Source organism: Chlorocebus sabaeus, chromosome 23 (assembly GCF_047675955.1).
Source record: "Chlorocebus sabaeus isolate Y175 chromosome 23, mChlSab1.0.hap1, whole genome shotgun sequence".
Taxonomy (NCBI): domain Eukaryota; kingdom Metazoa; phylum Chordata; class Mammalia; order Primates; family Cercopithecidae; genus Chlorocebus; species Chlorocebus sabaeus.
Window position 1 is genome coordinate 79,620,481 of NC_132926.1, and position 23,270 is coordinate 79,643,750.

Genomic DNA, 23,270 nt, shown 5'->3' on the forward strand with positions numbered 1-23,270 from the left:
TGTTTTTCATAGAAGTTGTACTAATTTACATTCCCACCAACAGTGTAGAAGCATTCCCTTTTCTCCATATCTTTGCTAACATCTGTTATTTTTTAACTTTTTAAAAATAGCCATTCTGATTAGAGTAAGATCATACTTTATTGTAGTTTGAATTTGCATTTGTTTGATGATTAATTATGTTGAGCATTTATCATACACCTGTTGGCTGTTTTTGTTTTCTTTTGAAAAATGTCTACTCATGTCATTTGCCCCCTTTCAGTGAAATTATTTGTGGGGGTTTTTGTTTAGCTGTTTGAGTTCCTTATATATTCTGGATATTAGTCTCTGTTGGATGGATAGCTTGAAAATATTTTCTCCCAAACTGCAGGTTGTTTGTTCACTCTATGGGTTATATCTTTTGCTGTGCAAAAGCTTTTTAGTTTAATTAAGTCCTATTTGTGTATTTTTGTTTGGTTGCTGGTGCTTTTGAGGTATCAATCATGAATTCTTTGCCTAGACCAATGTCTGGAAGAATTTTTCCTATGTTTTCTTCTGGTATTTCTAGAGTTTAGAGACTTCTATTTGAGTCTTTAACCCATGTTGAGTGCTTTTTGTATAGGGTGACAGACAGGGGTCCATTTTCATTCTCTTATACATAACAATCCAATTTTCCCAGCATCATATATTGAAAAGGGTGTCCTTTCCCCAAATGTATGTCCCAGTTAACTTTGTCAAAGATCAGTTGGCTGTAAATATGTGGCTTTTCTTCTGGGTTTTCTGTTCTATTTCATTGATATATAGGTCTATTTTTATACCAGAACAATGCTGTTTTTGTTACTGTAGCCTTAAAGTGTAATTTGAAATTGAATACTGTGATACCTCCAATTTTGTTCCTTTTGCTTAGAATTATATTTGCTATTTGGGCTTCTAGTTTGGCTTGTATGTGCATTTTAGGATTTAAAAAATTCTATAAAAAATGATGCTGATATTTTGATAGGAATTTTATTGAATATGTAGATTGCTTTGGGCAGTAAAATCATTTTAACAAGATTAATTCTTCTGATCTATGAGCATGGAAAGTTTTTCCATTTGTTTGTGTCATCAGCAATTACTTTCTTGTAGTTTTCTTCTCATATAGAAATCTTTCACCTTCTTAGTTTAATATATTCCTAGGCATTTTACTTTTTGGACCTATTGTAAACAGGCTTGCCTTTTTATTTTATTTTATTTATTTATTTATTTATTTATTTATTTATTTATTTATTCATTTATTTTGAGATGGAGTTTTACTCTTTTTGCCCAGGCTGCAGTGTAGTAGTACAATCTCAGCTCTCTGCAACCTCCACTTTCCTGGTTCAAGCAATTCTCCTACCTCAGCCTCCCAAGTAGCTGGGACTACAGTTGCATGCTGCCACGCCTGGCTAATTTTTTGTATTTCAAGTAGAGATGGGGTTTCACTGTGTTGCCTAGGCTGGTGGGAAACTCCTGAGTTCAGGCAATCCGCCTGCCCCAACCTCCCAAAGTGCTAGCATCACAGGCACAAGCCATCGCGCCTCGCCTGACTTGCCTTTTTAATTTTGTTCTCAGCTAGATTTTTATTGGTGTATAAAAACTCTACTAATTTTGTATGTTAATTTTCTACACTGAAACTTTACTGGATTCATTTATCAAATCTAAGAGATTTTTGATGGAGTCTTTAGGTTTTTCTAGATCTAAGATTGTATCATCAATGATCAGGGATAATTTGACTTTCTCTTTTCCAATTTGGAAGCCTTTTATTTCTTTTTCTTTCCTGGTTGCTCTGGCTAGGACTTCCAGTACTATTTTGAATAGGACTGCTAAAAGTGGGCAATTTTATGTTGTTCCAATAATTTTAACAAATTATGTTGGATAATTAGATGTCTATATGCAAATGAACTTAATTCACATCTTGTACCACATAAAATAATTAGTTCAAAATGGATTATAGATGAAAATATAAAATATAAAACTCCAGAAATATAACAGAAAATATTTTTGATTTTGCATTTGGCAAGTATCTTTTAGATGTGACACCAAACACATAATCCAAAAAAAAAAAAAAAATGAATTAATAAATTGAAACGTCAAAAATTTAAAAACTACTGTTTGAAAGAACTTGTTTATGGTATGAAAAAGCAAGCCATATAATGTGCAAAACTATTGGAAAATCATATATCTAACAAAAAAAATACTTCCAGAATATTAAAAAATAAGCAATCCAACAAAATGGGCAAATGATTGGAACAGATATTTAATAAAAAATACAGATTGAAAATAAATATATGGAAAGATTATCAACATCATTTCTCACTAGCAAAATGCCTATTATAACCCCAAATATGAAACTACTACACCCCTGTTAAAATGTCTAACCTTTTTTTAAAAAGAGACCATACCAAGTGTTGGTGAGGAGAACAAACGAAACTCTTATACACTGCTGATGGAAATGTGAAATATCACAACAGTTCTGAAAAACCGACAGTTTCTTAAAAAGTTAAGTGAACACCTACCGCATGATGCAAATATTCTATTTCTTAATATTTATCCAAGAGACATGGAAGCATATGACCATACAAAGACCAAATAAAGACCAGCTGCATGAAAGAAGCCAAAGAAACTTGACATATTGTATGATTCTATTTCATAAACTCTTAGGAAATACAAACAAATGAATAGTAACAGAAAGTAGATCAGTGTATGCCAAGGAGTGGGGAAATTATAAAGGGGCACAAGGAAACTTTTGGGGTTTTTAAATTATTATTATATTTGTTATAAATAAACTTTTGATTATTATGTTTGTTGGCATGATTTTGGTGATGATTTCACAACTGTATACATATATCAAAAATTTTCAAATTTTAATCTTAGTATGTGCAGTCTATTGTACCTCAGACCTCAGTAAAGCTGTTAAAAAAAGAAATTATTTCAATAAGCATATTTTATGGATCTCACTGATATCTTGACATTTGCTTCAATAATGATAAAATAATGGTAATATGATTACATTCCATCTTGTTTCTATAGAGAAGGGCAGTTGGGAAACCTCACGGCTCCTTGCAATGAAAAATGTAGATGCTCATCTTCAGTTTATTCTTCTATATGTGGAAGAGATGATATTGAATACTTTTCTCCCTGCTTTGCAGGGTGTATGTATTCTAAAGCACTAACTCGAAAAAAGGTAATTAGTTTTTATAATTATTATGTTTTGTTATACATTTATATTTTCATTATATTAAAACTATTATTTTTTATGCTTCTTCCTCTTTAGTGAAATGTTCAACTTGTAAATGCTATTAACATTTTTCTTCCAACTCTCTATAAAACCTATTTTTTCTTATTTTCCCCTTTTACATGTTAAAGACAAGAAAATAAAATTTGTGTGTTTTTTTTGGTGTGTGTTTTTTTTGGTGTGTGTTTATTTTTTGAGACAAGGTCTGACTCTGTCACCCTGGCTGGAGTGCAGTGGTAAGATCCCAGCTCACTGCAACCTCCACCTCTTGGGCTCAAGCTATCCTCCCACCTCAGCCTACAGGATAGTTGAAACTGCAGGTGCACACCACCACACCCAGCTAATTTTTGTAATTTTTTTAGAGATGGAGTTTTGTCACACTGCCCAAGCTGGTCTTGAATGCCTAAATTCAAGTGATTCACCTGCCTTGGCCTCACCTCCAAAACTGCTGGGATTACAGCTGTGAGTCACCGTGCCTGGCCAAAAATTTGTTTTATATTGCCGCAATACAAAGAGCTTATGGAAATTGGGAGTGAAAGAGACATTCCTACATTAAAATGTCAATGAAAAGAGTCAAACTCTGTATTTGAAGTGATTTATTCTGAGCCAAATATGAGTGACCATGACCTGTGACACCTTGGGAGATCCTGAGAAAGTGTGCCCAAGGTGCTCACAGTGAAGCTTGGTATTATACATTTTAGGGAGGCATGAGACATCAATCAAATATCTTTGAGAAATACATTGGTTTGATCCAGAAAGGCAGAACAATTTGAAGACAGGGGAGGGGAGGGTGGTAGTTGGGGTAGGGTTTTGGGGTGGGGCTTCCAGGCTATAAGTAAATTTAAGCATTTTCTTGTTGGTAATTGGTTGAGTTTGTCTAAAGACTTGGGATCAATAGAAAGGAAATGTCCAAGTTAAGAAAAAAGATTGTGGAGACCAAGGTTCTTTTGAAGTCTCATAGTGGCTGCCCTTAGAGACAACAGATGACAAATATTTCCTATTCAGACCTTTTAAAAGGCGATAGACTCTCAGTTAGCCTCTTCAGGATTAGAAAGGCCCCGAAGAAATGTTACGTTATTTGTTATGTTAATAGAGATTCTTTACAGATGCAAATTTACCCCCCACAAAGGACTGCTTTGCAGGACCATATCAAAATATGGCAAAGAAATATGTTTTGAGGTAAAATATTTTGATTTTCTTCTTTGTCATCTAATGTTATGCCAGAGTCAGATTGGAAAGTTAGTCATGATATATGGGTTAAATAAAACCCATCTGATGAGAATTTATGGTTTCAAGGGCATGACTCCCCAGATCCCTTAGATAGGAGTTTGGGCAAAATTAAAAAAAAAAAATCAGAGCTTAGTCCTCAATAACACATCTATGGGGCCAGGTGTAGTGGCTCATGCCTATAATCCCAGCACTTTGGGAGGCCTAAGAGGGTGCATCACTTGAGCCCAGGAGTTTGAGACCAGCCTGGGCAACATGGCGAAACCCTATCTCTACAAAACATACAAAAATTAACTGTGCATGGTGGTGCATGACGGTAGCACCAGGTACTCGGGAAGCTGAGTTGGGAAGATTGCCTGAGCCTGGGAGGTCAAGGCTGCAGTGAGTCATGATTGTGCCACTGCACTCCAGCCTGGGTGACAGAGTGAGAACACATCTCATAAAAACAAACAACAGCAACACACACACACACACACACACACACACTACATTATCCCAACTTTATTGCTTTAAAGCAATGAGGAACTCTTATCTACCTCTTGCCATAGCAAAGTTGAATGAAACAGCCTGAGAGAACCTTCCCCTATGTAGTTTGTCTTAGCTCTATGCTACTTTACAGCAGCACCCAATCTCCTGAAACCTTGAGCCACAATCTTTTACACACCTAGAGATAGATGAATACTATCCTTTTGGTCACCTTTCACTGAGTTTTTTCTCCTACTGAAGAATTCAAATTGTTTACTCTCTACCTTTTTGCTGTTTCTCTCTTTCTGCTCCACATTAATTTAGATGTGGAAATTAGTCCTATGGTTTATCAGAAGTCACCCTAACTTGTATGCTTTTGTTAGTACATCCAGGAAAGTGAGAGAGTTAGTTAGAGTTTTACAGGGCAATAACATATGTAACTTGAATATATGTTATTTCTGTTTGCCCTTTGGCATTTATGTAAATTGAGACTATTTAAAAATTCCCTTGTGTGCTCATCTGTGGGGCCATTACCATCCGAATCCCTTATTTCTCTGTGCTTTCTGCCACCCTGCTAACACATTTTCTTCTTCTGTCATGGAGAACAGTTGACCACTCTACCACTTGTTGAGGTTAATTTTTTAATATCCCAAGTTGCGTAAATAAGCTTTTAACTAAATGATGGACTACCTACTCCAACTTTCACCTTTTAAATAGCATAGAAGCATGGATCCATTCTTTGAAAATTCTGTTTCTCTTGCCTTGCTCTGACTAGTCTTCGAGAATGGGAGAGAGCAACAAAGAGGTGTGGTGCCTTTTCTGGCCTGCCCATGGCCACCCATGGACAAACCAGCATGTACTACCTCCCCTCTGAGGTCCATAAAAGCCCAGGGATCAGCCAGAGCAGGCAGAGGATGGAGCAATGAAGGATGAACAGCTACAAAGAGGAGCTACCCTCTCTGCTTAGAGCTGCAGACATGGGGATGACCAGTTGCAGAGAGGAGCAAGCCTCTCGAGGGACTCCTCTCTGCTGAGAGCTGAATACTGGACAGGATAACCTGTCTACAGAGAGGAGCTACCCACTGCAATTCTCCTCTGAGCTGTTGTAATACTCAATAAAGCTCCTCTCCTTCTTGTTAACCTTCCACTTGTCTGCCTACCCCATTCTTCCTGGGCACAGGATAAGAACTTGGGCAAAGGCACATTAACTACAGAGATTTCTGGCCTCCAAAGTGACATCCCAAAGATCCCATAACACCACTTCCTCTCCTTCATTTTATTTTGCTATAAGTAAATTATTTTTAAATGCTCACTATGTCATCACAGTATACAGTAAAACTGTTTGACCTTGAGGTTTTGATTCCATGGAATATTCAAGAGCTAAATATTCCATCAAGGATATAGCTCCAACCCCTGCTTCCTTTTTCCTAGGGAATCTCTTTTAGAGACTTTATTTATTTAATGAAACTCTTCATAGTTTTTTTTTTTATATATTTCTCTAAGGAGTAATTAATTTATGAGGAATAATAGTGGTAGAAATAATCCACAAAATAGTCACTCAAACTGTGTGATAACATTCGATACTTAATGAAAACTGAAAGAAGAATAAAATCAATATGTCAGAAATTGCCTAGTAAGACAATTAGCCTTGCTAGAAAAAAATGGCTTTGATAGAAAACCTACAAAGTAGAAGCTGTTAGTAAAATGTGATATGGATGGAACTGATTAATGGATAGAATAAGCATCAATTTCAAATGGGAAAAGATCGATACCAATAAAAATAATCTCAACAAAATAAAAATTAAAATAAGATACACTATACAAAAAATGATCAAGTACCTATGTGCTGTTAATGGAATCCCCTTTGAAAAATATTTTCTCAATGAAATTATGACAAGTGTGAAAAAATTCTGATTAAATGTTCCTATTCAAAATACGATCAGGGCCAATATAAGTCAAAATTAGATGCTCTTCAATGAAGTTTATGCAAAAGTTTGTGAGAGGAGTAGTAGGAAATACTATACCTCTAACGATTTTTAGGTTTCTCTAGAAAAGTACAGCTGTACTAAGACTGAAAATACATACCTGCTGTTGATATTGATAATATTCCTGGGGAGCTTTTCCTCATTGAGAACCACATGTATTATTCTAATCCGTGCTTCCAAAGATCTTCAAATTTCCTTTTATAGATATTAAAGAAATAATGGGCTTTTTTTTGTGTGTGATCTCCGCAGACTGATTCCTTTCAGTAGCTGATATAGTTTTCATTATAAAATAGCAATATGAATATTCTTCCAGAGGTTCAACAGAAACTTCATTCTATTTATCTCTGAAGAGCAAAGTAAATCACATCCAAAGGATTAAGGATTATAGGAAGCAAGGCTTCAGGTTCTCATTCAGCTTAAATATCATTGGAATATTTTAATTTTATTTACTGACCCACTATCTTTGTACTATTTTTAATATGTATTTTTATATGTTTTAAATGAAATATGCTATTATAATTTGGCTTTTGTACAGTCAATATTGACTTATATTTACCCTTTTCCTTGCATTTCCATTGTTTCATATGGAATTATTTTTCTTCTGCCTGAAGAACTTTATTTCACCTTCATTTTGAACACTGTTTTCACTGGGTATGGAATTTTAGATTGGCAGTGATTCCCCCCACTCTTCATTCCCCCCACCACCAACATTTAAAAGATACCACATGTTGCCTTCTGTTTCTGGATGCTTTGGGATTTTCTCTTTGCTTTTGGTTATCAGAAGTTTTCCTTTGATGTATATAGATGTGGTTTTGATTATGTTTATTTTGCTTGGGTTTCACAGAGTATCTTGAGTCTGTGGATTCTTGTTTATCAGTTGAAAAATTCTTAGCTATTAACCTCTCTCTCTCTTTCCTGTATTTTTGGGAACTATGTATTAGTTTATTATTGCTACATAATAAACTGCAGTAGCCCCTGCATCCATAATTTAAATGACCTGCAATCAACTGTGGTCTGAAAATATTAAAATATTTTGGGAGACACAGAAGAGAGAAAGAGAGAGAGAGAAACTTCACATAACTTTTATTGCAGTATTGCTATAATTGTTCTATTTTATTAATAGTGTTAATCTCTTACTGTGACTAATTTATAAATTAAACTTTATTATAGGTATGTATGTATAGGAAAAAAAAGAGTAGATATAGGGTTCAGTTCTATCATGGTTTCGGACATACAGGGATCTTAGAATGTATTTCCCATGGATAAGGGGGGATTATTGTACCCCAGTTTTAGTGGATTTGAATAACACTCATTTATTAGCTCTCAATTCTAAGGTCAGCAATCCAGACATGCTATGCATGACTGGATCCTCTGCTCCAAGTCTCACAGGCTGAAATCAGGGTGATGGCTGAGTTGTGCTCCTTTCTGGAGGGCCTTGGAAAGAGTTCACTTGTAAGTTTCTTCAGGTTATTCACCAAATTTGGTTCCCTTGGGTTAAAAAAACAAGGCTCTAAATTTTTTTGCTAGCTGTCAGTTGGAGGCCAATATTAGCTTTTACAGGCTACCCACATTCTTTCACAAATGACTCTCTCCATCTTCAGTTTTAGCAACAGAGAATCTCCCTTACATTGTATATTTTGTATCTCTGATTTCAAGAGGAGCTTAGTACATTTTAATTCTCACCTAATTAGGTGAGGTTTATCCAAGATAGTTTTTCTTTCTTAAACTATGCCATAGAATATAATTGAGTAAAACAGATTGATGCAGGCAGATGAGCTCCAAAATTGGGACTTAGCCCAGGAAGGTTCTTGGCCTTGCCCAGGAAAGAATTCAAGGGCGTCATTCAAGGTCGGTATTACACAGAAACTTTTATTGAAGCACTGGTATACAGTAGCAGCAGAGAGGTACTACTCCTTGTGCAGTGGGGGCGACCCAATAGGCAATGTGCCCACAGTAACAGCTCAGAGGCCGGTCTGCAGGTATATCTATATCCACTTTAATTACATGCTGATTAAGGGGTAGATTATACAGAAATTTCTAGGAAAAGGGTGAGGGGTAACTGGGATGTTGGGTCATTGCCATGGAAAGGAGTGGTAACTACTATTGTTGCCATGGCAATGGTAAATTGACATGGCACACTGGTGGACATGTCTTACAGAAGCTGCTTCACCCTGTCCCTGTTTTAGCTAGTCCTCAATTTGGTCCAATGTTTGAGCCCCCACCTATGGAGTTGAGTCACGCCTTTTGCTTCCTTATCAACTTACAGTCCTAGGGATTATGTAGGATATACACAACAGAGGGAGAGAATCTTGGGTGCTGTTTTGGAATTCTGCTTAACCCAGACTACAAATAGTCATTTCTACTTCTGTTCCATAATCTTTTGCCACTTTTTCTCTTTTATATCCCTTTCCATCTGTTTATTTAAATATGGATATTTTCTGTTCATCTATCTTCCAGTTACGAATCCTCTATTTCACAGTGTCTGCTCTGCTGTTAAACCCATTTTCTGAGGTTCTAATTTCACTTGTATTTTTTAGTTCTAGTATTAATTTTTTTTTTTTTTTTTTAGAATACAAATCTCTGGTGAAATTCTACATAATTTAAGCTACATTATTCATTTGTCTCCCGTACTTTCTGGAGCATATTAATCATAACTATTTTAACATTCTTACTATTAACTCTGCTATCTAGGTCACCTATGAATCTACTTATATTGTTTATTTTTCTCTAATTTTAAGTCAGTTTTTCATGTCACTTTGTGTGGCTTATAATGTTGTGTTAAATTCTGAACACTGTGTTTGAAAAATACCTAATATAGTTGTATAATTGTCTATTTCTTTTTTTATTTTTGTGTTGTGTATTTATTAATGTGTAGGTTCTGTTATATGCCTACATATTAGTAATTGTCACATCTTTTTGATGAACCATCCATTTTTCTAAAAGTTTCCTTTTCATCTCTGATAATAATATTCTTTGTCTTGAAGTGTATTTTGCATGATATTAAATCATTATTATAACATTATTTTGCTATTTTTATAGTATATTTTATTTCTATTCTTTTGTTTTCCACCTATCTGTGTCTTTACGTTTAGACTGTCTCCTGTAGCCAGCATAGAGTAAGTATGGGTTTACCTTTTCTCCAATTCTGTTATTCTGTCTTTTAATTGGAGTTCAAAAATTATTTATATTTAATAGAGTTATCAATATGGCTGAGTTTAGATCTACCTGCCCATTTTATTATTGGAATTGAATACACTTTGCTATTTCATTTTAGTATACCTTGATATCTTGTTTTATCTCTTTGAATTGATTTTTAATTGATGGCTCTTAGATTATATAACATTTCACAGTCTATTTAGAATTAATATTATAGAACATAGTGTAATATAAAACCATATAGGTATAAAACTCACCATATATGTACCTTTACTTCTCCCCAGTAACATTTATGTTGCAGTTTGTAACATGCCTTATAGCTATACATATGTTCAAATTTGTGATAGATAATATTATGACTTGTTTAAAAAAATCATACTTAAAATATCTTATGAAAATAATATAGTCTTATATTTACCCAGAAATTTAATATTCATCATTCATGAAGATGTGAGTTTCACTCAGCATCATCATTTGCCTTAAGTTTGAAGAACTTATTTTGGCATTTCTTGTAAAGAAGGTAGGCTGGTGACATCCTTTTAGTGTTCTTTTAACTTAAGATATCTTTGTCTTGCCTTCATTCCTGAAGTATATTTTCACTAGACATTGAATTCTGGGGTGATCATTACTTTCTTTCAACACTGTAAATATGATGCTTCTCTGTCTTCCAGCACCCATGGTTTCTGATGATACATCTATGGTGATTCAAATAATTGATTTACTTGTATATAATATATATTGTTTTATCTAGCTATTTTCAGTATTTTTTTTTTAATTTTGCTTTTCATTAGTATGATGGTTTGGTTTTCTTTGAGTTTATCCTGTTTGTAATTCACTGAACTTCTTGAATCCATAAATTTATATTTTCACCAAATTTGGGTAGTTTTCAGCAATTTTTAATTTAAATGCCTTTTTCTACCCCAATATCCTTCTCTTCTCCTCTACAATTCAGCTGCTTTTCTTTCATTTAGAACTTCTATAGGTAGTTACTTTTTGCATATTTTAACCAGAGTTTTTATTTGTAATCAATTGGAGGGATGAGACTTGGAGGACACAAATCATGTCAGAAAAGGGACTCTCACTAATTATTTTAAATGCTGTAAAATTGCATAACAAATAATAATACAATAAATAATAATACAATAAATAATACATATACAGTAAATATAACAAATAATAATACAATAAATTAATGTTCCCATGTTGGAGAATTCTGTGAGATACCTCCAGTGTATGGAGTTATGTGTATTTTCTTTTTATTTAGGTGACATTTTTCATATGTTTTGAATTAAAGTTGTGGCTGTTTTATTGTTTCATCAAATGTAGAACTTACTTCTCTCTTTTCATCCTTGCTCTTTGGTTTAATTTCTGCGATGCCAGTTGAGTAGTTGCTTCTTTACTCTATAGGTAATACAGCACAGGTATACATTCTCTAGTGTTCTCCCACAAAACTTGGATTTTTTTATGCCTCTAATAGTCTAACATTTTATACAAACATTGTGTACAGAAATCCATTATAGTAATACCAAGTTTGTGAAAATAATATTTAACTCTAAAATTAAAACATAAATAAAAACAACAGAATACTCCCTTCTCTTTTTAAATGTGATAAATTTAAAAATGTTGATAGTTCAAATTAACACATAATCTTATATGTTTCTGGTGTTATAAACTTTTAAAATACATTTTTTTTTTTCTTTTTGAGACGAAGTCTCGCTCCATTGCCCAGGCTGGAGGGCAGTGGCACAGCAGTGGTGCAATCTTGGCTCACTGCAAGCTCCGCCTCCTGGGTTCATGGCATTCTCCTGCCTCAGCCTCCCAAATAGCTGGGACTACAGGTGCCTGTCACCAGGCCCGCTTAATTTTTTGTAGTTTTAGTAGAGATGGGGTTTCACCATGTTAGCCAGGCTGGTATCGATCTCCTGACCTCGTGATCCGCCTGCTTCAGTGTCGTAAAGTGTTGGAGTTACAGGCATGAGCCACTATGGCCAGCCTAAATTACATTCTTAAGCAATTTGGGGATACATATTAAACAACATTTAAAATTCTGATGTTCTTAGATGCAGTATTTTCCGTAGTGAGTCTCAATTCCAAGAAAATAAAATAAATATTGGACATCTAAGTAATATTTTAAAACTCAGAAGGAAATAAATTGGCAAGTTGTAGGAATGAGTTTATGTAAATGGTGACGTATGTACTTGAAAGAATAATATGAACCTTTCAGAGATGACTAGTCAAAAAATAAGAAAAATAAAAAGTAGAAAAATAATTAGAAAAAATAAGTAGAAAAATAGGAAAAAATGTATATGTGTAATATAAAATTCAATTAAAAATCTTGATTATATACTGTACTTGTTAGGAAATTTTTCTCTTTGTTTCACTGTTATTTGCAGTATCTAGATTACTGCCTGTTTCTCTGCAGATGCTTAATAAATATTTGTCAGATGAATAATCATAAAACGCTACTTTAAATTTACATCTTTTTTGGGATAAAGTAGTAGTTTTTCATTGTAAATAATTCAAATAGTTTAAGCTGTACTGTTAAATATGTCTCTTTTCTATCACAGGCCATTGATACCTTGTGCTCATATTCAGAAGCAACAAATTTTACTATCTCTTTTTATGCATCATTATAGAAATACACATGTTAAAGCATATAGAGCCTTTTCTATACAAATGGGAGCATATCATACATATTTTTATGCACTTTGTTCTTTTATTTAACATGATATCTTAGAAAATGAAAAAAAATGCTTTAAGATAATATCCATCTTTGGGGACTTAACTATTTTTACTTTTTTCATTTTTCTTAAAAATGAAAATATCTTAAAAATATTTTCAGTGGTCATGAATTATTTTTATAACGAAAAGTGATGATGTTTAAGTTAGCACTGTACTTTCATTACCATTACTATGCTCTTGTAACTGTGTAGAGACTACTCACGTCCTCTCAGCTGAGACAGTACATTTGGGTAAGAAAAATACTCCTGTTCAAAGCTCACAAGCTTTTATCCAAAATTCTTGCATTCAAATATCTCAATTTTATGGATTTTAAAAAGAAATACACTACATAATCATTGTATATCATATTCCACACTCAGCAGAGCAGCAACTGTAATCGAACATTAATATTTCTATACCAACACTTGTGATATTCTAATTTGAGAGAGAAATAAAAACATTAAATAGCTTTACATTATTCTGGGTCGTATTTTTTCATCAAATAAGCTACAAAGAAAACTCTTTGGTTTTCAGAGTGCTCTCGACTTGAAAATTGTGTGTAGAGGACTTTGGGCCTATATTAGTAACTTAGAAACTAACATTGTATAGTAATTAACAATGGCTTGCAAGCCATTTGCAAAAGTTGATATTTTATAAGCTTTTTTCATGGTGTTCCAATTTAAATGAAGAAAAAAAGTCATTGAAATGTAATTGTCATTGTGATGGCATTAACAGGTGGGATCATTAAGAGGTGATTAGGCCATGAAGGCTTTCTCCTCATCAAGAGATTAATGTCATTATTGCAGGATCGGGTTTGTTATTGTGATTGTGGGTTGCTATAAAAACAGATTGGCCCTCTCTTATGCTCCTGTTCTCTTATCCTTTTGCTTTCTGTCATGAGATGATGCAGCACAAAGGCCCTCACTAGATGCCACTACCTTCATATTAAACTTGCCAGCCTTCAGAATTATGAGAAATAAATTATCCAGTTTGTGACATTCTGTTATAGCAACACAAAGTGAGCTAAGACACTCATTAGTACTTTCAGACCATTTTCCCTTTACTTTTTCCCAATTCTCCATCATTGAAACTTACTTGAGCAGGCATTACTTCTACTATCCTTTTTGTAACAGTCATTCTCAGACTCAAGGATTCTTCCTCCCATTCCTTGAGGATTTTAGGCCCTGGCATTCTCTCTAATCTGGAAATTCATCTCGAGGCTCTTTCTAATTCTCTAACCCTATAATTCCTTGACATATTCTTTCCTGGTAATCTTGTTTGCACCCTACCTCATGCAGTGTCCCTCCATGGTCATGCCCTAGGCCTTTACAACGACTTTACTCCTTTCATGATCTCAATTTCAATTATTCTACTATTGATCTACAACTTCTTTTCTTTCAGCTCACTTTATCTAGTACGTGGACTCCTTAGTTCTTCAGCCCTTTTAGAGCCCAGTATCTTCTGATTCCATAATCTGTTCATGAATGCTTCTTTGCATTTTTTTATTTCTCCTTTTAGCCATCTTGTTTGGCTAAAAGATTGTATGGCCTACAACTATTTGTTGTGCTAGATATCTTTCGTCTGTTCTCCAGATTCATTTTTTACATTTTTCTACCTCCTCAATATCCCAGGAGATTGAATTATAGGATGAAAGTTCCTTTGCCCTCTGACTGTGGACTGGGTTAAGATGATAAGGAATCCTAATACGAAATTAGGGAGACAGGGGAAACAAGTGAAATCATGGTGTTGATTTTCTTGGTTCTTTCCCTGAGCTGTGGATGACTGACTGCCTCCCTTGACTAAAAGTCATAGTTTCTCCTAGGAAGTCCTTCCCCATATGACCTTTTCTTTCTGGTGACCATTTTCACTCTAGAATCCTTCAGCCAATCCTTTCAAACCTATTTTCAAAGTAAACGCTGAAGTTGGCCGTTTTCATTTTCTCTGATTACCACCCTGGCCTCCCAAGCACTGTTGTCTTGTACTTTATTTTATAGACTTTTAACTGTTTCATCTGCTTTTACCCTTGCCTACATATTTCAAAAGTCTCAATATAGCAGTCACAATGATCTTTTAAAATATGTCATTTATATATCCATCAAATGACTTCACATCACTAAGAATAAAAACCAAAGTTCTTCACATTGCTCTTGCAATTGCCGCCCAATAGCTGTATAATCCTCCCTTTTCCTACCACCCTGATTTTATTTTCTCTTAGTCTCCTTCATGTTCATTCTGATCCAGCCTGTTCTGTTCTTGCTTTTCTTTCAACTTTTCAAGCAAGCTCTACCACAAAGCTTTTCAATTACCGTTACTTTTTTTTTTTACTTGAAACATTTCTTTTAGATAACCATGTGGTCCACTCACTTACCTTTTTCACATCTCAGCTCAAATATCACTTCATCATCGAAACATTCTCTGATCATGTTAAGTATTGTCCTATAGCCCCCCCCAATATAACCTGTACTTGTCCTTGTTTTATTATTTTCTCCATAGCACTTGTCATTAAATACTCAAGTTCCTTTTTTTTTTTAAATGTCCTGTCTCCCAAAATAGAAAGTTTCCTACACGGAACAGTGGTTTCTATAGTATTGTTTACTGTGTTTTCCCAAAACCTAGAATGATGTTTGGCATATAGGCACTCAAAAAAATAGTTGGTGGAATGAAGGAATTGATATTTGGATATTTGGGTATTTATATTATTTAACATATGTATTAACCTCTCAGCAACTTCACCCACCAAACTGACATAAATTTGTCTGAATTACAATTTTCTGAATCACTCAGATTCAAGTTATGTTTAATTTCTCTTATTTTTTCACTAGTAAAATCTAATTCAATATTTCTGCTAAATTTATTGTGTTGTTCTTTTTTTCGTCTTATTTTGTGGTTTAGAATATTTCCAATAAATTAATAAATTGCAAACTGGTCTCTGTGTCTTTAAATTCTGGTTAATTCTCCTTAGAAAATGTCACCAATTCATCTGCCTTAAATTACCCACCCTACAACCACAACTCCAAATTCTCATTGGCTTTCCATTCAGGGCTACAGTATGAATTTCATTGGCTCTAGACACTTCTGCCTTTGTGCTCTCCTTTCTTCACTGAAAAATTAATAATGATAAAGAAATTATTTTATCTACATCACATTGTTATGAAAAAAATACAATCCAAGCTGGATTCATCATTATATATTCATTTTATATAATTTATTATTATACTCATTTTTTCTTTGATTTTAAAATGCTTTAAAATTAAAATATTTTATGTGGCCCTGAATATGTTACAGATTCTAGGCATTGTGTCTGTTGTCCCAAATGGATAGCAGCCCTGTCATTATTACATACAAAATAAAGTCTTTTTAGTATGGTTTCAAAGCCTTTCACAATTGGGTAACTGTCCATATTTTAAATCTCAGCTAAAATTCCATTTTTTCATTACATTATTTTTAATTTCCCTCAATATATATATCCAACAATTTCTTATGCATTTGAATGTAAATACTTCGAGGAAAATTTCTTAAATTATCTGAACTTTTTCGAAGTAATCATAATTACACACACACACACACACACACACTGCCTTCCACACACACACACACACACAGATTCTTTGCCATGTAAAATACCTCGGATTTATTATTAATGTTTCATTTCTAAATAATACATAGCAGGCTTAATATAAAAACATTTTGAAATAAAACTAATGAGTCTCCCTGCAGTTATTGATTTAATTCTTATTTTATGATAAGAGCTTTTGTTTATGACTATTTTTCTGAAAGATTGTTTCCTGTCTTCAATACTCACAGACATACTACAATTGTTCTTGCATTAAAGAAGGATTAATAACTGCAGATGAAGAAGGTGATTTTATTGATGCCAGACATGGGAAATGTGATGCAAAGTGCTATAAATTACCTTTGTTCGTTGCTTTTATCTTTTCTACGCTTGTATTTTCTGGTTTTTCTGGTGTACCAATCATCTTGGTCATCATGCGGTATGTATATATTATTCATTATTATTGTTTAATACATAAGAAAAGTAATTTTGGAAAGATTTTAGAATATTGTAGCAAATAATTTCCTCTGTGTTTCATGGTAGCAAATGCAGAGGGAAAGTTGTTAAACTGTCACAATTCATGTGTATGATTATTTCTCTTTTAACTAGTTTATTTGCATAGAGTATGTAAAAATCACATTGTTTAACTTTAACTTAATGTATTTACCTAATTTAACACACATAGAAACATTATAAATGTAGGAAAAATATTAATTTCAACACAGATTTGATTATAATGTTGACTCATTATAATTGGTTATAGGAATTTATTAACTATTTTCATCCATATTGGTTAATTTGACTATAAGAAAACATGAGTGTCATCAACAAAGGAGCATAATAACTTTTAGAATTTCAGTGTGTAACTTTTATTATTATTCTAAACATAACCAACATTTATTATTTATGTGTTCTTCCTAAATATATGAAATCCATTTAATATTCATTTGTATTATAGTGCAGAATAATTTTTTGTTATTTTCAATTTTTTTTTTTCAAGATGCTAACAAAAAACTTTAAGGCATGAAGAGCCTGCATAGGCTGACCAGGAAACAAAGAGGGGAAAATGGTAATTTCTATCTGAGTTGATTTGGAAGTACTATAAGATCTATTCCAGAAAATGAATTATAAAGAAATGATTTCTCATAATACAAGCAGGCTGGAGGCAAGACCTTAGCAGGAAAAGTAAGCAGTGAAAGTGAAGCCAAAAAATGTGTGAAATATCCTGGCAAAAAGTTTGCTATGACAGGATAGCATGATGATGAATGAGACGAAGAGATTTGAGCTAGGTAAGGGCCCAATTCACATTAACATGACCTTCTTTGCCATGTTAACGTGAATGTTGTTATTCTATGTACACACCTGGGAACCACTGAAAACTGCAAACCTCAGGAGCGAAAGTGATCAGATGGCATTTTAGATAGAATGCTTTGAAAAGTGTGAAAGATAGAGCTGAGGGGAAAACCTGGAGAAAAAGGAAAGCACTTAGAATTTAGTAGTGGTGGCCAGGCGCGGTGGCTCATGTCTATAATCCCAGAACTTTGGGGGACCGTTGAGGATGGATCACTTGAAGTCTGGAATTCGAGACCAGTCTGACCAACACGGTGAAATCCCATCTCTATTAAAAATACAAAAATTAGCCAGGTGTTGTGACGAGGGCCTGTAATCCCAGTTACTCAGAAGGCTAAGGCAGGAAAATCACTTGAACCCGGGACTGAGGCTGCAATGAGCCAAGATCCATGCCACTGCACTCCAGACTGTGTGCCAGAGTGAGATTCCAAAAAAATAAATAAATAAATAAGAGGGTAAGGTTTATTAATTTGATATGCCTGGTACAAAATATGGAGAAATCTAGGATTATATCCAGACTTCTAGTTTGGAACTGAATGAATGATAATTCCATTAACTAAAATAGGAAATACAAGAAGAAAAGAAACCTCAGACTGAAGACGATCAGTACAATATTGAACATTTATGTGTTAGTATTCTTTGAAACATTCAATGTTTCCAGCAGTGAGATGAAAGAGATGATAGTAATATTCTAGAATTTTAGTTCTGAATCTCACTTCTCTCCATAGCTAGACAGAGATAAACAGAATAAAACACACACACACACAGTATAGTTTCAGTACAATTATGACATAGACCAAAGAAATGACAAAGTTGAAATTGCATATAAGTGTTGCCAAAATTTAAGCAGGACTGGAAACCAGCTTGTAGATTCAGAAGATGTTACAAGGAACAGAAAATATAGAGAGGACCCAAGGACTGACAGATCACACGTATCTCTAACATATATTTCTGCTCAGAAGGAGAGGGTTTGGTCTTGATATGGACCTTCTGGGAACAGGACTTACGTAGATAAGTTGAGGAAGAATCTCTCAGGAAAGAATGAGAAGGAGGCTTGAAAATTTCCCAGGAGGTCCAGACATGGCAGACCTCAAAAATAGCCAAGAAATACCCCTTCTGCAAATGAATGCAAATAACCTCTGAAAGCAAGAACTGTGAAGAGATTTTAGAAACCCTGGGCTAACAGTAAAAGCTCTTTTGAACTAGGACAGATTTGGAGAGGCAGAGAAGTGTTACTACACATAGGAGTCATATTTAAGTCTACTATATCAATAGAAGAGATAACCTATAGATTCAAAGCTTGGCCCATGTTCCACCCCTGGAAACTTCCTCAAGTTTAAGAAAATGTATCTCATTCAAAAACGAGTAAGTAGAACAGGAAAAGATTCTGCCTATGTACAAAATTACAAATAACTGCTACAAATGAAATGAAAATTATCAAACATTACTATAGACAATGAAAACTCATGGGGGAAAAAAGTTACTGTGAATCAGATAAAAATATAAATGTAACTACATATGAGTTTAAACTTTAAAAGTGAAATAATCATGGCCACAGAACAGAAGAAAATAACTAGATCCTCTCTGAAACTCGTGTTGCAACTTAATCCACATTGTAACAGTATTAAGAGAGTAGGCAATCTGACTGTTGTATTTGAGAGGTGGAACTTTTGGGAGGCAATTAGGATTAGATGAGGTCATGAGGGTGAAGCATTCATGGCTCTGGAAGAGGAGAAAGAGAGACCTGAGCCAGCACACTCAGCCCCGTGGACATGGGATGTCCTATACTGCCTCAGGACCCTGCAGAGTACCCACCAGCCAGAAGGTATATATTGTGTTACATTTATATAAGATGTCACTATTGGAAGAAGTTGGGAGAAGATACACAGCATGCTTTGTACTATTTTTACAATTTCCTGTGAGGCTATAACACTTTCAAAATAAAAGGAAACAACAAACCCCCCACCACCACCCCACCCCCATACACACCCAAATATCACACAAAAGCAGTCTGACTTGAACGAAGAGCAAAGATGTGTCTTGTGTGATTGAATAGGAAAGCCAACACCGCAAGTATATCAATTCTCCTTAAGTTAATTTATAATTTTAACATGATAATGAACATACCAGTAGAATTGTGGAACTACATAATCTGATTCTAAAGTTCTTATGGAAGTATAATAAGCAAGAGTAAGCTTGGGAATCTAAAACAGAGAAGCACAATAATTGATGCCTAACCCCATAAGATAAAAGGCACCATAAAAGTCCCAATAATTAAAAAAAAAAGTAATGACTTATAAGCAAATAGTAAGTATAGAAATAAACCCCAACTCATGTGGGAATTTAATATGTAATGAAAGTGAAATCTTAAACAAGCGCAGCAAAGATGGACTGTTGAAAAATGGTTCTGGTGTAACTTGATATATTTTTTCCCCAAATTATTTCCATTTCGACCCATCTCCTAAAGATGACAATTTAAATTACTGTCTTTCTTATACTTTCAGTGTTTCTTTATGCATATACAAATAACTATAAATGTATATCTCTATATTTTATCCTTTCGTCACAGGAGGTAGCAAACTATGTTCACCATTCTCTATTTTGATGTTTAATGTAATAATATATTCTTAATATCTCTTTTCACGTAAACATAGAGATCCTCTCTATTTATTTTTTTAGTTGCATAATATTGTGTTGCTCAGAAGTGCAATCATTGATTCAATCAGTCTGTTCCTTCAAATTTAGTGTTTTCTCAGGTTTTTATTATCTATTATCTATATGGCATTACATTGTATATTACATATATGGTATTGTATGTATTATGATATAGATAACCTGACAGAAATAAATTTACCTATTTGCAGATAAACAGAGGATAGTGATATAAGCAAGCAAATTTCTCCAGTGTGCCTTCTTTACATTGTTTTGCTTTCCAAAGCATGTAACGATATTACAAATTCAACAAAGTTTAATCTTTAAAAATTCAATAAAAGTCAAAGCTAACCACATTAATTATTAAATTATTGTCAAATAAGTGATAATTAAAGCCACAGAAATGGGATAGCATTCAATGATTTGTAACAGGTCAATACTCATATAGAGGACAACTAGAAAGGCGGGTTAAATAATAAAAGTCAAAAAGAGGCAAAGGACTAAAAGGATCAAAATTCCAGAGAGAGCAGAAGCTTGCAGAGGTGAACTGGGCATCTAAAGCTGCCCCTGAGGTACTTGCCAAATTCTTGGTGCACGCCAGATGCTTGCAATCTGCACTAGGCCCAGGTTGGGGGTCACAAGTGGAAGACAAGCAAACTGGCAGAATTTTCAGTGATCACATAGGGCTAAGAATGACAAAATAATTTTTCTTCTTGAGAAATTTGCTGAAATCTGAAGAAGAGAAGGGCTTCAGTATAAACAGAAAAGAATCATGATTTATCTGTATCTTTCTATCAAGTGGCTCATTAAGAAAACTAGTTCTTCAACATTTTCCCTTCTGTCTTCATTATTTTAACATATTTATGTCTCCTTAATTGTGGTAGTCACTGTGGATTCAAACAAGAGAGTGGAGGAGCACTAAGGAAAAAGTGGAATAAAAGAGGAACACAAATGATCAGGTCTCTGCTCCTCTGATGGATGTTAGATGTAACAAGGTAGACAGAAAAAAAAAAATTTAGTTTTACTAATAAATATTTAATTGTAATATTAAAATATACTCCAGACGAAATGTGGAAAAACACAATGAGAAAATTACATGATAGTCTAACTTATTCTGGGGATTCAGGGAGGGTGTTCCTGAAGAAATTGCATTTGAATCAAACCCTGAAGGATGGAAGATAAGTATTTCACACAGTGGGAACAACAGATGCAAAAAGTCTGGAGGGAAAAGTAGCTTTGTAAGTGTGTCGTATCATAGCAAGGAGGGTGATGGGGGCAAAAGTTGAGAGGTGGTTTGAAATAACACTGATTAGATCAGGCTGACCATTTTAAATTTTCTTTGCAATTCTAGATTTAATTCTTAGAACAATGGGAAGCCATTGAAGGATCCTAATGTGAGGCATTCGAATAATCAGAATTTCATCCTAAAAAATCATTTTCGTTCTTGTATGGAGAATGCACAGAAAGGATAAGGGTGGTTATTGGGAGAAAAATTGTTTCATTTATTTCATGAAGCTATAGGCTTGAAATTGGGCAGTGGTATTAGAGATTAAAAAAAGAGATATGAAAAAAAATTTTAATGGCAATATTGGATCTACTGATGAGGTGTGGTGAATGAGAAAAAAATGATCTTTTTGAAAATACCTTTTTCCAAGATCTGGGCTTGAGAAGTGCGTAAACACAGGTTCCTTTTTTTTTTTTTTGAAACGGGAAGTTCTAGGGGAAGAACAAATTTTGTGCAAGACAGCAACTTACATTTAGAACCGATGTCTTATAAGAAAGATATGGACTAAAAAAATAAATTTAGAGGCCATATAAAAGACAGTGAAAGCTTCTTTTTACATGTTGGGAGAGTATTGACAATTTTTTTTTGTTTGTTTATTTCATTAAATCCTTAACTATTCTATTATAGATTAGATTTAAAAATCTTAATACTTACTTTTTTGTTAAAGCATAATAGTTATTCATTAAAACCTTAGTTTTGTGTACATATCTCTTAGTTATTTTTGTGCTATTCACTGAACTAATTTTGGAAAATCCTGGAAATTATTAATCTTTTCATCTTGTTTTGTATGTTAGTTAAAAAGGCGCTTGCAATCAAACTGAAGATACATAAATACTGCTTAATGATTATACTTATGAATAATGGTCAGCTATATATGTGCTTCAGATAGCTCCAATATTATATGACATAAAAGAAAATTACTTATGCTAAATAAAGGAGAACACTGAATTATAGTTAGGCAACATTTCCACTTTATATCAAAAACTACACTAAAGTGTGATTCTAAAACGTGACTTTTTAAAAACTCTCTTTAGTGAATCTGCTCATAATGAAAGTGTAAATTATTTTTTATTTAAAAATTTGGTTATCATTTGAGAATTGGTTAGTTTTTATTTTTCTAGTAGTAAATATATGAGGAAGAAATATATATTTTTACCAGGTTGATATGGGTACAATTACCTCACTTTTTGCAAAATATTACAAAATACTGTATATATGCTATATTTTTATAAATAGAATCATGTTGGATGAAATATTGGTCGTAATATAGTTTATTGTTCAAGTTTGAAGGCAAATAAACAGTGTTTTTATTTAAAATGTCCATTAATAATATAGTTCCTATTTTTTAACTTTTTTAAATGTTCAAGGATTTTTTTGATTGTATTTTTATTTATTTTCCAAACTCCTAATATGTACAGTTATACATTTGTTTCTTTTTTAAACAAACGTTTGGTTTAATCAGTAGGAAATATTGAGATCTTCCTTCTTTATATTTGGAAAGTTATTTTTCATTTATTTTAGCTTTTAAATAGTGAATGTAGTAGTCACAGGTCAAACACGAAAGGTACCCTCAAATTAGAACAATTTGAGTAAGGTTGAATGAAGTGACTATTTAAAATGTAGGTAAGGTGTAAGGATCCCAAGTAA

At 33.6% G+C, this 23,270-nt stretch overlaps 1 protein-coding gene across 4 annotated transcripts in view; it reads left to right on the plus strand.

Moving 5' to 3' along the window:
• The window catches only part of SLCO6A1 (solute carrier organic anion transporter family member 6A1), a 139,836-nt gene that overhangs the window by 97,813 nt on the left and 18,753 nt on the right, over window positions 1-23,270 (plus strand). For all 4 annotated transcript variants that reach the window (XM_008014049.3, XM_037985276.2, XM_037985279.2 and 1 more), the window contains 2 exons: window positions 3,025-3,178; window positions 16,588-16,775. In XM_008014049.3, coding sequence (XP_008012240.3) covers window positions 3,025-3,178; window positions 16,588-16,775 — 342 coding nt within the window. The remainder of the gene's footprint in view (window positions 1-3,024; window positions 3,179-16,587; window positions 16,776-23,270) is intronic.